The 14043-nt window shown below is 46.2% G+C and overlaps 1 protein-coding gene across 4 annotated transcripts in view; it reads left to right on the forward strand.

Moving 5' to 3' along the window:
- PAK6 (p21 (RAC1) activated kinase 6) overlaps positions 1-14043 on the forward strand; it is a 38697-nt gene that overhangs the window by 5681 nt on the left and 18973 nt on the right. Inside the window, exons 1-3 of one of the 4 annotated variants that reach the window (XM_036384038.2) lie at positions 6646-6757; positions 7358-7422; positions 12372-12563. Coding sequence is in view for 1 of the 4 variants with exons in the window: in XM_036384036.2 (XP_036239929.1) it covers positions 6228-6241; positions 6558-6757 (214 nt within the window). In the remaining 3 variants the exon portion in view is untranslated. Of the gene's footprint in view, positions 1-5915; positions 6242-6557; positions 6758-7357; positions 7423-12371; positions 12564-14043 lie in introns of those variants that run through there. The other 3 variants (XM_036384039.2, XM_036384036.2, XM_036384037.2) reach the window with 3 other exon arrangements.

The raw sequence follows: 14043 nt of genomic DNA on the forward strand, positions 1-14043 counted from the left end.
TTTTCTTTAATCTTTAGATATACACATACACATTTGTGTATGTCAGTGGACTAGTTTCTGGTGTCACGTTGAAGAGGATTCTGGTTGAGTTGTTCCACCATGGTTCCCCTCTCTCAGCAGCCAGCAGGATCCAGACTCCTTCCAAAGGACGGGCATTCACTCTGCCAAGTGCCAGCAGGTCCATGTGCTCAGGCTGTGCCTGTGCTCAGTTTGGCCTCTCTTAATTGTAGGGTAGGGCTGTGGTAGAAAAATGTTCCTACAGTGTCAGAGACAGCTGGTGTGTTCCAGTCCTTTGTAACGTGCATTGCCTGACTGTGTGCATGCTTTAGTTCCTTATTGTGGAATCTGACAGCCTTAGTAGTTGCACACATGTTTTGGGTAGTTTGGAAACTTGTTTTTAATGGAGACTGTGGTAGTTGAACTTTACTGTTTGCCCACTAGTCTGTGCTGTGCTGAAACCGGTACCTCAGAACAACCAGCGCCTCCTTCTGGCTAGGGAAGTATTCAGGCTATTAAAAATTCCAGCCTAAATAAGGATGGAGGAGATTGCTGAGGATAGAGAAAGTAAGACTTGTGTAACTACTATCAGGAAAGACCAAAACTCACTCTTAGGGGAGGTAGGAATTAACTTGTTCCTCTGTCGTAGCAGTTAGAATGCAAGACAAGGATGTCTCAGCTACCATTTTTCTGTGTTATATCAATAAATCTCCAAGTGGGGATTATAATCATTTAATCCTTTGCAACCCCTCCTGTGGACTCCAGAGCATTCGCTGCTTGTGGAGATAAGGGAAACCGAGGGTTCAGTATTGTGACATGCTGCTCTCAGTGGCAGAACAAGAAGGTCCAGTTCCTGCATTGCAGGTTGTGGCTGCTGTGTTGTGGCATGACTTCGTGCAGCTGAACCATAGGCCAGGCTCCTGAGACAACCAGAGCTTGAAAATAAAATAATAGTTAAAAAAAACCAAAAAAAACCACACCGAAAAAAACCCAACCAGGTTTAACCCTTCAACTGCCTCCTACTTCTAGGGAGAAGAAACCAATTACTTGATCCAGTGTCAGCAGCTGGAAGGGGTTGAAATATATTTTGGATACTTGTTCCCATTGCAGCTGTCAGCCCTTCCCTTCTTTTCTTCCACAGAGAGAAATAGCTGCTCTGCCTCTATCAGCCTCCCCCCCAAAAATGTCACCCACTCAGCACTATAGGTCAAAGCCCTCTCCCATACTTGCTGTAGGGAAGCTGCTGCTGGGAGGCGACACGTGTTCCCTGGCATGGGATTAGCACTGCATCTTCCCGATTTTCCTGCGCTGAATGCTTTCAGGATAAGGCTGAGTTGGCTGCAAGGACAGTTGTTCCCTGCCTCCACACAGCTACAAGTGGGATGGGAAACCTGTGCTGCACGGAGGCACGTGCTTGGATTTTGACAAGCATAAGCTCCAACCCTCAAATTATTCTAAGCTCTGCAGAGTTGGGTTTGAATGTACCCAGAGGTAGAGTGACTAATGGCAGCAAATGGTGTTAGACTTCTGCAGCCGTTATTTTAGCCACTAGGAATTCGCTGGATTCTGGCTAATACTTCAGTGATAGCTGACTGACCTAGTTATTCAGAACAGAGGCTTCGGTCTGTATTCCTCTGATGCCAGCGAGGGATTTCAATCTGCATTTCTATAGCATCCTTAAGGATCGCAGCATGCTTGGAAAAACAACAGATTAAGCCGCCTCTGTTCTGGAGGAGTAGAGCATTGTCACAGTCATTTTAGCAGCATGCAGAACGCCTTTCCCAAGGTGACCTGGGAATCTGTAGGTAATGTTGGCTTTCTGCTGTGATGTCGCCATTGCAGGACTGATCATCGTGGTTTCTGTGGGAAGCAGAAGAAGCACCTTTTGTAGAGGGTGGCACAGGCTTGTGAGGTGGACCATGATGTTACTTCTGTTACAACCAAATAAGTCTGTGAATTTTTACAAGTAAAAGATCTGGAAGACGTGTGAGGTGGCTGTGTTCCAAGCTGTATTGATATTATCTGCAGGAACATCTACCAAGCCACAGGAATTTAACCAGTAGCAAAATAGCATGTGCTGTGTTCAGGTGATCTTGAGCTTTAACTTCAGTTTCTCATCAGAGTGGGAGTTAAAATTTTCAAAGAGTCTGATATTTTCTTACCCTCTCTAAGCTTACCTGCTTTCTTCACTGAAACAGTTGTCAGGCACTGGGCCATTGCACCAGGGCAGTGGTGGAGTTATCATCCTTGAGGTGTTCAAAGAAGGACTGGATGTGGCACTCAGTGCTCTAGTCTGGTTGACAAGGTGGTGATGGGTCCAAGGCCAGACTTGATGATCTTAGAGGTCTTTTCCAACCTTAATGATTCTGTGCTTCTTACCTCTGGCATTCTGCAAATTTGGCAGCATTTGCAGGTCCTTGTGCTGTTTCCTTGCTGGCCACTATTTGCTCCACCACAGGAGGTGTTTGGCCCAGGAGAGCCTGGCTGTAACCCATTGTGAGCCTGAAGCAGGACAAATTCCCGTCTTCCATGTGCCCCAATCTGCATTGTTTGGCATAGGGTAAAGAGGGACTCTCAGCTCCCCACTGCCCTGCCAGATAGGAGTGTGGGGATATGTCCAGATCTTTGACAGCACTCAGAGTTCTGGCAGAAGCAATGGACTTGCCCGATGAACTTCCAGTTCTTCAGCTCTCATGCATTTGTGTTTCGTTTTGAATTGGAAAAAACCTCTTCTGGTTTAGACTGTAAACCTTGATTAAAAACACTGGGTGAGCTCATGCAGCTGGAGTATGAGCAGGGCTTTGTCCTGCTGGCATCTCAGGATCCTACCTGGATAATGGCAGTGATGCATAGTAAGCAGGAGGATAACCCAAACACTGGAGCTGGCTATCCAGGTAATGCTCTCTTGGAATGTTCTGCCCACCTCCGAATGGGATACCCTTAAGGAAAGGTGGCTAAACTGTAAGTACTTATTTAAAGTGAAACTGCCTCTGGATTGCTCCCTCCTTATCTGCAGTCCTGGCTTCACGGTCATGTGTTGATTATGAGACTCTCAGACTTGATTCCTATCTCGTGCTTCCTCCCACCGGTTGGTTCTGATGTGCAACACACCCTTTCTCCTAGTGACCCCTCCGTCCCAATCCTTAAGTGTATTCTTTCACTTCCCTGGCCAGCTTCTCTAGATTTACAGAACCATGAAAGAGAAGGAAGGGATTCTGTGTGGAAGAGGATTTCTGCTTCCTATCTGATCCCTGAGCACAGGGAAGACTTGATGGAAAGTCTGGTCCTGAGCCACAGCCTGGCTTCATAGGTGGAATTGCTGTAGTTCTAACTGGGATTTCATGAATGTATCAGATTTCCTTGGCGTTAGGTTTTTCCTGGAAGCTCTGTTGAATTCAGATCCATTTTCCTTAGCAGTTTGCTCAGTTTCCACAAGCTTCAGACAGGTGAGCAGGTATGTTTCTCCTGGCTGAGGTAGAAGACAGACGTTGTATATGGTACAGTTGGCCTGGCTGTCTTGGACTTTTTATTTTTTAAGTTAAAAGTCCCCAGTTTTGCCTATTGGAATAGGAAAACATTTAATAATGGGGTTTTCATCACCAAATCTTCCTCCAGTGGTGATTAAATGGAACCTATTGCAGCAGCAGTGCAGGATGTGAGATCCTGGAGCTCTCCTAGTGCAGTGATGTGGCTGGGCAGGATGAGGAATGAGGTGAGATCAGCACTTTGGATCTGAAATTTGCTTTGCTTTGTGTCTGGGGAGGGGACATGGAATATGGAATGGCCTTTGCTGGGAAGATAAATCAGGCAGGCTGCAATGCAGACATTTAGTCAACGTACCCTGCAGCACTTGTTGCTGCCAGGAATGGCTGTCCCGGAGACCGACGGGACCTGAGAGAGCAGCCGTAGGAGGAGTGGGGCGTGTATCGTGTGTTTATATTAATGCGCCAGTATAATTATTTATATTGTCTTGTGCAATTCTCTAGCTAAGAAGAGAGCAGTGGGCAGGCAAGGAGCAGTAAAATGTCTAATGAAGGGATAGTTGCTGAAGGGGAAAATTAGAGACATGTCGCTTTTACTGGGAAATTTTTTTTCAAAGTGTGCAGGACTGCTGGGACCAAACTTGTGAATATAAAGACTGGAAAGCGTCCTAATTTTTCATTAAGATTGTAGGCAGCAGAGGTTCACACTGATTCAGAACTGCCTTGGTTTCATCTAAGCTTGTGCCTTGACAAGTAAAATCAGGCTCTGCCATTTATAACGAACTCAAGTCTTGTTCTAGAAGATTGTGCTAGCATGTAAGCCAGGAAATACAATACTCATGCAAATGTGGAGCTCCAAGGCTGGGTGACTCCTTGTAGACTGTAGAAGCTGTTTGTGTGTGACGCTCCCCACGCCGTGGTTGTGCAGATGACTCCACGCTGCCTGGCACGGCAGCAAAGCCCAGGTGCACGGATGACAGGTATGGTTTGCCATCCACACCTACTAGGTTCACACTCTGCTTCCTCATCCCTGATCCTCCACCACACTGCTCTGTCCTGGGAATTCCAGTGCGCTGGGAAAGAATGCTGTCCCCCTTTGTTATTTACTATTAAAGAGAACTTTCCTTCTTTTGATTTCATTTGTGTATGGGGCCTGCCCCGTAGGAGGGAGAAGCTAATCCCCAGACAGAAAGAAACCTGGCTAGCTCTATTTCCTATACCCTGGGGAGGGAACAGGCAGGAAACCTGGGTCACTGTGGCAGGCAGGGACCTGCAGTGTAATGTAGAAGCAGTGACTGCATGTTCAGGAACCAGCCTTCCACAACTTAGCCAGCAGGTTGGGAAATGAGGATTAGGAACCTCAGACCATCAGCTCCAAAACGTTGTCTCTACAAACCTTGGTTCTGTTCCTTCTCCATGATAGTACTGTAGAGCTTATGAATTCCAACTACAGCTGAGACTGAGGTGGTTGTACAAAGATACTGCAGCTTTTTTAGTTGGAATGGACAGGTAGGGAGGAAAATGGGAATGGGGGGAACAGGGCTAAAAGGTCACTGGGCTGGCTCATCACTGTGGGACAAGCCACTCCCAGCAATAATAATGACCGCCTAATGATTATTTGTAGCGTGTCTCTCATTTATTTAAGGGTGGCTCAGCAAAACCAATGTTATTAAAAAAACCCTAAAAAGTCACAGGGGTGGGTTTTTATGGTTTATATCTCTGTTCTTTGGACCTAAAAATATCTGAGGGTTAAGCCAGCATTGTCAGTGGTTTGGAGAGGCCAAGAATCCTCCTTGTTTGCAATGGAGCAAGGGCAGCTGATGAGTTTGCTGCCATGAACTCTAAATGCTCCAGGCTGTAATCCCCAAAGTGTCCTCTGATGATGGCCCAGTCACCAAGCCCAGGCGGCACTGCCGGAGCTGATGTCCTGCTGCTTGTGGAAAGTCTATTTCCAGTAGTCAGTAAACCCTGAGGCACAGGCAGCACAACTGAATTAGAGGGTGATCCCAGACTCCAGACCTGGCAGCACTGACTCATGGCGAGGACAGGGGAAAAGTAAAAGCGCCAGGTCATGTGCTACTCATCTGCAATGCAAATAAATAGGATGAATTCTTCTACAGCGAGCCATAAAGCAAGCAATCAAAGCTTTCCTTCCTGGAATGACAAGGGATTGGTGGCAGGTCCTGAAATGTGCAGCTAGGCGACACAAGCAGAGATATTGGGTTTGTTAGAAGCTTCAGCAGCTCCCAGCCCTGAGGCTGTGGAGCTGAGAGAGAAGAGCTGACGAGTGGAGCTTTAATAAGTCACAGTGAAGTGGGGTGTGAAAAAGGGCGGAGGGGAATAGGAGATGATCTCCCCAAAGTTCTTGCCTGAGATGTGGCACATCGGGGTGCCCAGGTGTTACTCTGAGCTCTTTTTCTCTCTCATCCCCTCTAGGGACCAAGAGAGGAGACTGTGAGACGAAGGCAAGATGGTCCCAAGAGACTCTGCTGTTGGCATCTGTCGTTTTCCGTGGAACGGGAATCGGAGTCTTCTCTACGCTGAGTGCTCCTGGGTCCCATCTGCTACCACACCCTGAAATCAAACTCGGCAGCTTAGGTGAATCAGGCACTGTACAAACATGTCAGACTTGCCTCCACCCCTTTTTCTTCTCCCGCTTTCTCCTGCCGTCTTTCTCTCTCAAGTTTATCGACGTGTCAGCGGATTCCAGTGGCGGAGCATTCTCACTTCATCTCTGGTCACGGAGCAATGAGGAGTCAGGGGTAAGCGCCCTCCCGCAGATTTGGGGGATCAACATTGATTTGCTTGCTTGCTTGCTTTAAAGCCAGAACAACCGTCCTAATGGCTGCTGTTTCGTGGGATTTGTTCCCTGTGTTTACGGAGGACTGGGTTTGTCAGTTTAAACTAAGTCTCTGCTTCCCAGTGGCTGTGCTGCCTTGGCTTAACCCCTTCTCTTCGGAGCTGAGCCGTGCCACTGCCATGGATTAGTGTAATGATCACACGTGTGTTGGCAGTGCCCGCCTGGGGTGAAGTGAGAGTGGAATAGTTCAGGGGGTCATACAATTTTTTTCTCTCAAGGGATGTTTCTGGAAGAGAAGAAAAACTGGGAGCTGGATTCCTTTGGGAAGGAGTTTGCTTCATCTTTACTCCTATAGCCCAGCAACACCGTCCTCCAATCGGCCTTTGCTGCATGACAGTGGGAGAGTTTACCTCCAGACCCTTCTTTCTCCTCTCCCTTGGAACTGTCCACCACCAGCGTTGTTGCAGCAGGACTGCCAGTAAGATCTTCTGGTTTTTACTCTCCAGGGTCTATGAGGTGGGACAACGTGTGGGGCTGAGGTCTGACAGTTTAGCCAACTGACACTCAAGAGGATGGGGAATGTGGAGGGAAAATGCCTTGTTCAATCTCGCAGGGTGATGCTCTTAAAACCTTGGGGTGAAGAAGGAGTTAAAAATTACTCGGGATGATGCTTGAGAGAGCAGACAGCATGTCAGGAACATGCATACTCATTGCCTTTACAGGAGATGGAGCAATATCTGCTCTTAAGTATCTTCTATCTGCAAGGACCCTCACCATACCTTACAGTGAGGTCTACTTAAACCCTTCCTGTGTGTATTCCCAGCCTTCTGGCAGCTGTGCTGGCCAGGATCCTTTCAGAACACCTCCTGAAGCTATGCTGGAGTACTTGTGTGGGGCTGGATGTGTGTGTTTTGGCTGGCTGAAAGCTGTCTAATCTTGTTCTATTTAAGTTACAATATACAGATTTATTGTGCATTTGTATTTAATTATTTTTGTCAGGTAACCAGTGCATACAGGCAGGTATTTGCAGTGACAGAAAACAGTCCTGTCTGTTAATATTTGCTTTCTTCTTTGCCAGGGCATTAATGCTTTAATGTATTTGGGGACAGAGCACTGAAAAAACAGAAGAGCAATTTGTGTCTGGTGAGTGTGAGCTCCCAGGTGAAGCTGGGGGATGTACGGAGAGTAAGAGACCTTTGGCCACTCTTTGTCTGCTTTTCTGAGTTCTCTGTTTGGGTACAACCTGTCAGCCCCTAACATAGCTGCTGGGGAAGGGAAGCTGCTGCCTTGCTCTCTCTCCAGCCCTGTCCCACAGAAAAATCTCATTCCTGATGAGGTGATGAAGTTTTATATTGCTTTTAACATTCACTGCTGCCTTGGTGTGTACATCCTGCATGCTGTGTGAACAATGATTTATGAATCTAGAAGAAAAGCTGATCAAATAATGGAAAGCACTATCAGCAAATAGCTTGCTGGATTAGTAACTGTGCTCCCAGATGGAAAGTCTGCTCTGTGCACAGGGGCTGTTTCTGTCTAGCTGGGTGTGAGTATGGATGTACCTGGGAAGGCCACCCTGGGTCCTGCTGCCAAGGCTTGCAAAGTGAGAAACAACACTTGCTTGGCCACAAAATGGTTTTCATTCCCAAGAAGAATGAAATTAAGGAGAATTCTTTAAAGTTTGGCTGTCCTGCCTCCAATCTGAAAAGAAGAGCTCTTTTTAATACTTCTGTAATATGCTTGGGGAAATTCACAGGCAGAGAAAAGAGCTAAATATTTGTGTAAATTGCTTTAAACAAAATTGCTTAAAGTAGCTTGGACTAGCTTAGCCCAACTGCAAGTAAAAAACACACAGCCAGGCTCTGAACTCTGTATTGCACTTGAGGGTTTTTTGGGCACCCACAGGGGTACTCTACTGAAGTTCCATCCTGTTCAGAGCAGCACGTGAGCACTGTACCTGGACAGAACACAAGTGAGCAGGAGTAGCTGAAGGCTCACCAGGAGTTGTGCTGCTCAGCACTGAGGGCTGCAGAGAGCCCAGCAACCTCTGACACCTTGTTGGGGGGGTTCTGGACTGGGAAGCAGCTTCCTTGTCAGTGGCACCAATGCTGCTCCTGCACCAGTCTCGCTGACTTTGAGTTATAATGTCACAGACTTAGTGCAATGGAGCACAAAATCAGCACTTGGCTGCTACAGGTCTTGTTTTTAAAGAATTCCTCATTATGGTTTCTTAAGCTGCAGGATTACCATGTGATTCAAGGACTAATGCACTGCCATTTGGTTTTACCAATGGTACTGCTGTTCTTAGACTGACCTTCCATTTGTCTGGCAAAAAAGAACAGTGGGAATGGAGGGTGCCCAGAGACTAAAAGTTGAAATCTGTTTCCCTCAAAATGTCTCAGGAAAGTACACTTTCCCTAGGGCTCAGCCATTTAACTTGTAGTGTTAGTAATTAGATTATTTTGTAATTAATTGATGAACGAAATGTAGCTGTAGCCAATAGCAGTAATTTATCTTGTGTTAGGAGTGCACCTCAGGTTTAACGTACAGAGGGCTGTGTGAACACTCACAGTTGTGGCAAACAGAGCAGGATAACTGATATTCCCTGGGAGAAGACTTGTCTGTTGTAATTTAAATTTGCATCTCAGTGTTGGCAGCAGTGAGCAGGAAGGCACTGAGAGTCAGGCAGGTTGTGGGGTTAAGCAAATCGGTCCTTCCATGTTTTGGGGGGCACTGCCTGGGCTGGAGTTTTCCCATCAGTTATCCTGTGGGGACAACACAAGCAAACTGTCTTGCAAGCTGCTGACAGCAATTAAATATATTTGTATCTCTCTTTGGGAGAAAATGACGAGCATAACTAGGGACTGAGATTGTTAAATGTTGGCTGGAAGGAAGTTTAACTCTTGCATCTCTATACTTGGGTCATCTGGAGAATTGCTGGGGTGTCTCTGTCAGCCCTTTGCTGTGCTACTGGAGTGAATGGTGTATGGTGATCCAGGATGGTGGTCACCAGTGCCTCTGCTGGGACAGGTCTGTTTGTGAGAATCCAGCCCTGCTCCCTGAGTGTGTGACTCTTCCTGCATACAGTAAAATCTGTGCTGTGCCCATTTGCACATGGAGCTGCAGCTTCCCTCTTGTAGCCCTGTGTGCCAGAGGCAGCTGGGTCTGTGAGCAGTGCAAGAGCGCGCTGAGCTTCCAGGGCTCACATGGAGCTGCAGGATGCGGTGCCCAGTGTTGCAGCCCAGTGCCTTGGCTCCTTCCCCTGCCATGTGACCCCACATGCCAGATGTGGCCCCTTGGCTTGTCCCAATGTAACCTCTTGTCTGATATGCGAGATATTGCTATTCATGTGGATTTTTGGAGACAGGACCTTAAACGTTCTTATTCTAATCTCAGTAGTACTTTTATGCTGGTTTTGAATGGATCTGTCACACAAGACAGTGAAGAGTGAAGCCCTTGAATCCTTCAAGCCCTGTCTTGAAGCTCTGTGGTGCTTTGGATTAACAGCAAAATACAGCAACCTGGTTTTAACCCTGATGCATCCTTCATAGCAAAATAATGTGGGGAAATCCATGTGGGAATAATGCAGCTGCTCTTTGGACAGAGGTCAGGGAGGGGATGTGGGTGTGAGGTGAGTGTCAGAGGCGCAGCACAGCATGGCTTGGTATAGCCAGAACAGGACATGAGCCACATGAATCACATAAGAGGTGGGGGAGAAGGGTTGGCATTGTTGTGGCTTTGGTCTCAGCCTGGTGACCTGCAGCACACGTCCTGCTGGCTCTGCGTGCCAAGGACACGGTGAGTGATCTGCCTTCCCTGGTGCTGCAGCAGCGTTTGGTGGCTGTACCCTCTCACACACTGAGCTCAAGGGGGAGAGGCTGGTAATGAAGGCACTGCAGCTGAGGTTTGGGTGTGATTTCTGCCTGTGCTGCTTAGTTCTGTCAAGGCTTCTGGACCTACATGCTGGTGTTGAGATCAAACCTGTGGTCAGAGCATGTCTTGGCCTCCACTGGGGCCCTGCACCCATGTTTTCCATCCAAGCCCAGGGTGTGTTGGGCCTGGATCTGGCCTTGATATAAAGTTAAAAAGCAGCCAGGAGACATACCTCGAAGATGTTGTAGATCTGCTCATCTAGACATAGGTGGGAAGAAACAGGGCTAGTAATGTTTTTTGTCTCATCTGCAAATGAGGATAATAATTCCCTTTCCTCACCTTTAGTCTGTTTAGATGAAACCTCTAGAGGGTGGGGCCTGACTTCAGAGACAGACACAATGGGATGGTGACTTCAGCTGGGATTTCTAGGGGACTGTAAATAATGGAAAACTTTGTTATTTGTTAAGGGATAAAGCCCATTAGCATTTGGTACATGCCTGTGCTGGTTTTGTAAAGTTCAAGAGGTCTTTTCTTTGCAAGTGCTTTTATATATGTCTCAGAATGAATTTGGTATAATATAACTAAAACACATCTAAAAGTATGTAACCCAGCAGCGTCCCAAACAAGCTGAGCAAATAGGCGTTCACTGGGATTTAGTCCTAATTTATGAGCAAGGAAATGGAGCAGAGGAGAGAGAGGCAGCACCTTCAGACCCTGCTCAGTGGAGGCATGGCCAAAAATGTCAAGCCAGTTGTGCTGTTCTTCTCATTCCTCAGAAATAAACCCACCAATATAACAAATATGTCTTTCCCTAAGCTTATTTCTAATGTAATATTAATCTGTGCTCTCGTGTGTGTTTGGGCAGGATTTAGAGCATTACATCAGTTTGCTGTGCTGTTGCTTTGCTCCAACATGCAGCTTTGCCATGGGGGGCTGGTGAGGGAGAAAGGAATAGAAGGAAAGGAGTTGCAATGAGGAAAGGGATAGCACAGCTAGGAAATATTCACTCTTCCTTTAGGAGGAAAAAAATACTTCAACCAATATTTCTAAAACTAGATTTGCAGAAAAATGTAGAAGGTGTCAGGGCAGTGCTCTTAGATCCCATTTCAGATTTTGGACCGTTTGGCTTTTCTTTTTCCCTTTCACTGACCCTTGTTGCCATTCCCTGCTGTGTGAAGTCACGTTCGAGTTTGTCAGCTCTTCAGGGACCTAACCTGTCATTTCCCTTTATTTGCAAACTGCTGTGATAGTTTATGGCTTGTTATAAATACTAAGAGTGTTGGAAACCTCAGGAAGGCAAACATGAGTATTTTAGAAGGTATGGGATGCAGTGAAATTCCATGTGTGCATATTCACACATACATTTGTGTGAACACATGCATATGACATGCATGGATAATGGCCTAGTTAACCTGTAATCCATTTCAAATGCAGCACATGACAGTGACCTGAGTAGCAGAGTATAGAAATATATTTTTCCTTTTAATTGGTGTGTTCTCTGGGATCTTCATCTTCTCACTGCAAACTCAATCTGCATATTGCAGTTCCTCAGGTCCTGTAGGAAGAGTTCTCCTTCTCTCTCTCTCTCTCCTCTTGGAGCTGGCCAGAGCAGTTTGGCAGATCAGCTGTGGGAGGACTTGGAAATGATGGGAATGGCTTTCTTGAGCCCAGGGACCAAGCGTTATCTCTCGTCCGGGGCAGGAGGAATGTAGGGAACTGCATCGAGATCTGCGATAGCGACGCAATGAGCTGATGAGCGAGTTCAGTGCTGCAGCAAGGAGGGGGAGGGAGAGCTTATTTTTAACTGGAAACTGCACAAGTGAGACTGAAGTAGCTCTGTGCTGCCGTGCTATCATCAAGTGCATGTGTGAGTGAGGGAGGGCATGAGCACGGCTCCGTACGGCGCGGTGTCCTAGTGGAACGTGTGGCTGGACATGAGCAGGGTGGAGGCAGGTCGGGTGAAAAGGCAGTGCATGCTGCTGCCTTTGTCTGGGCGTTGGAACGAGCCACTCCTGATAACATTTATCTACTTCTTTTTTTTTTTTTTTTTTCTTCCCCTCCGGGTGATGTTGCTTCTTTTCTGTGCCCTCCTCCTCGGGTTGCCTGTCTCCCAACCATTTCTCTCTCCCTTACTAACACTCATTCCCCTTCCATCCTTAATCTTCCCACCCCCTCCTCTCATCTGAGGCTGACCCCTCTCTCTTCTTGCCCCTCCTTCCCAGCTAATCCCTCCCCCTGCTCTGGATCTGCTGGCTGGGGGATTTTTTCTCGTGCTCACTGGCAGATGTGACAGCTTTTGGAACTGTATCATCCAGGAACAGCTATATCTGGAGTTGAAAAACCTAACGTGGTTTCCCAGGCAGCAGGAATGGATCGCTGAGAGAATTTCAATCTCCGACTGCTTTTGTCTTGTGGTAGTGACTTTTATTATTTATGTTTGTGACATTTCTTACAGTACAGTTGTCAGCACTGAATGAAAGACTAAAGTCTAGTAGATTATTATAAAATCAGTGTCACAGTATTTGTGTTGTTGTATTAAAGGGATGCTGTCTATGTTTAAATACAGGTTTGGGTTGATTTACAAAATCTTATATGCATAAAATGTTCTTATGAATTTTTTACTGACTTAGAAAAGGCCTGGTTTATGTGTTTTATTTAACAATAAATATTCTTTGGGTGGGCATTGGAAATACAAGTAAATAGGTCTTGCATGAAAACCACAAAGTGAAAGGAGACTGGTTAAATACAGACCTCCTCAATGAGATGCAAAACCTACCAAGATTATTAGAATTCATTGGATTTCAAATAACTATTTTTAGTGCATGTATTTCATTTGATCCTAATGCAGTTTACCTTTAAACCACCTGTCTGATCTCTTTATAATCAGGGATTGATGCTGACCATGTAGAGCAAATGCCACTGGATGCCTAGGGGTGTGTTGTATTTGGAGCTGATTACATTTTGTTGTTTTTAAGCTGTCTGTTTTAAGCCAATAAGGCAGATGCAGGCCATACCAACCAGTCACTTAAAACTGACTAGGAACTCAGTAAGTGCTCCTTTCTGGGTTTTGGAAACATGCTTTTGGCTATGGGATCCAGATGTAGTCCACGTGTTGATTGTCAGGGATAGGGATTTTATGTAAATATACAAATGTAGTGTTGTGTTTATGCTTCTGCAAGCAGAGATGGTGAAGTAGAGCCACTGTTCTGGTTGGGGCCAAAATATCACCTGGGCTTTAAAATTTTGCATTTTGAAATACTTAAGCCAGAATCATTCTTGTTATGAGGAAATCAGGAAATAGTTCAGAAAACCATTGATGCTGCAAGTGCTAATGATTGTGGCATTTGTAACACCCTGTTTTACAGGACCCTTTGCCACATGAAGCACTAAAAGGCAAACTTAAGACTGTCTGCTGTGCCCTGGGTATCCTCTCATTATGAAGCTGTGAGAGTAGGAGCAGAAGAAGAGGTACTAGTTGAAATAGTAAGATCCCTGGGGTTGCTGTGGCTGGGTTAAGGTGGATCAAGGAGCTGTCATAACTCACATGTAGTCAAGGATTCAGAACTGAACCACTTGCTGTGATACTACAGAGATGCACCCTGCTTTCCTTGGAGGCTCTCGAGCTCCTCAGCAGCTCCAGCTGTTGATTTGAGCACTACTAACACCATGAGCTATTAGAGTATCTTTCCTTTCTGGGATTGTCTGCACTTTTTTTTCCTTAAAGAATTGCCCTCTGACTTTAGTCTTGATTATTAGTTAATAAGCAGCACCTAAGGGGCCTGAGAGATTAATCACTGTGTTTGAGGAGCTGCAATACAGACCTGGAGCACAGACACCCTTCCCATAAGCTCTCCATTAAGATCTATTTGGGTTTTCATTGGAGCTTGTTCTAAG

Source organism: Molothrus ater, chromosome 6, assembly GCF_012460135.2.
Source record: "Molothrus ater isolate BHLD 08-10-18 breed brown headed cowbird chromosome 6, BPBGC_Mater_1.1, whole genome shotgun sequence".
Taxonomy (NCBI): domain Eukaryota; kingdom Metazoa; phylum Chordata; class Aves; order Passeriformes; family Icteridae; genus Molothrus; species Molothrus ater.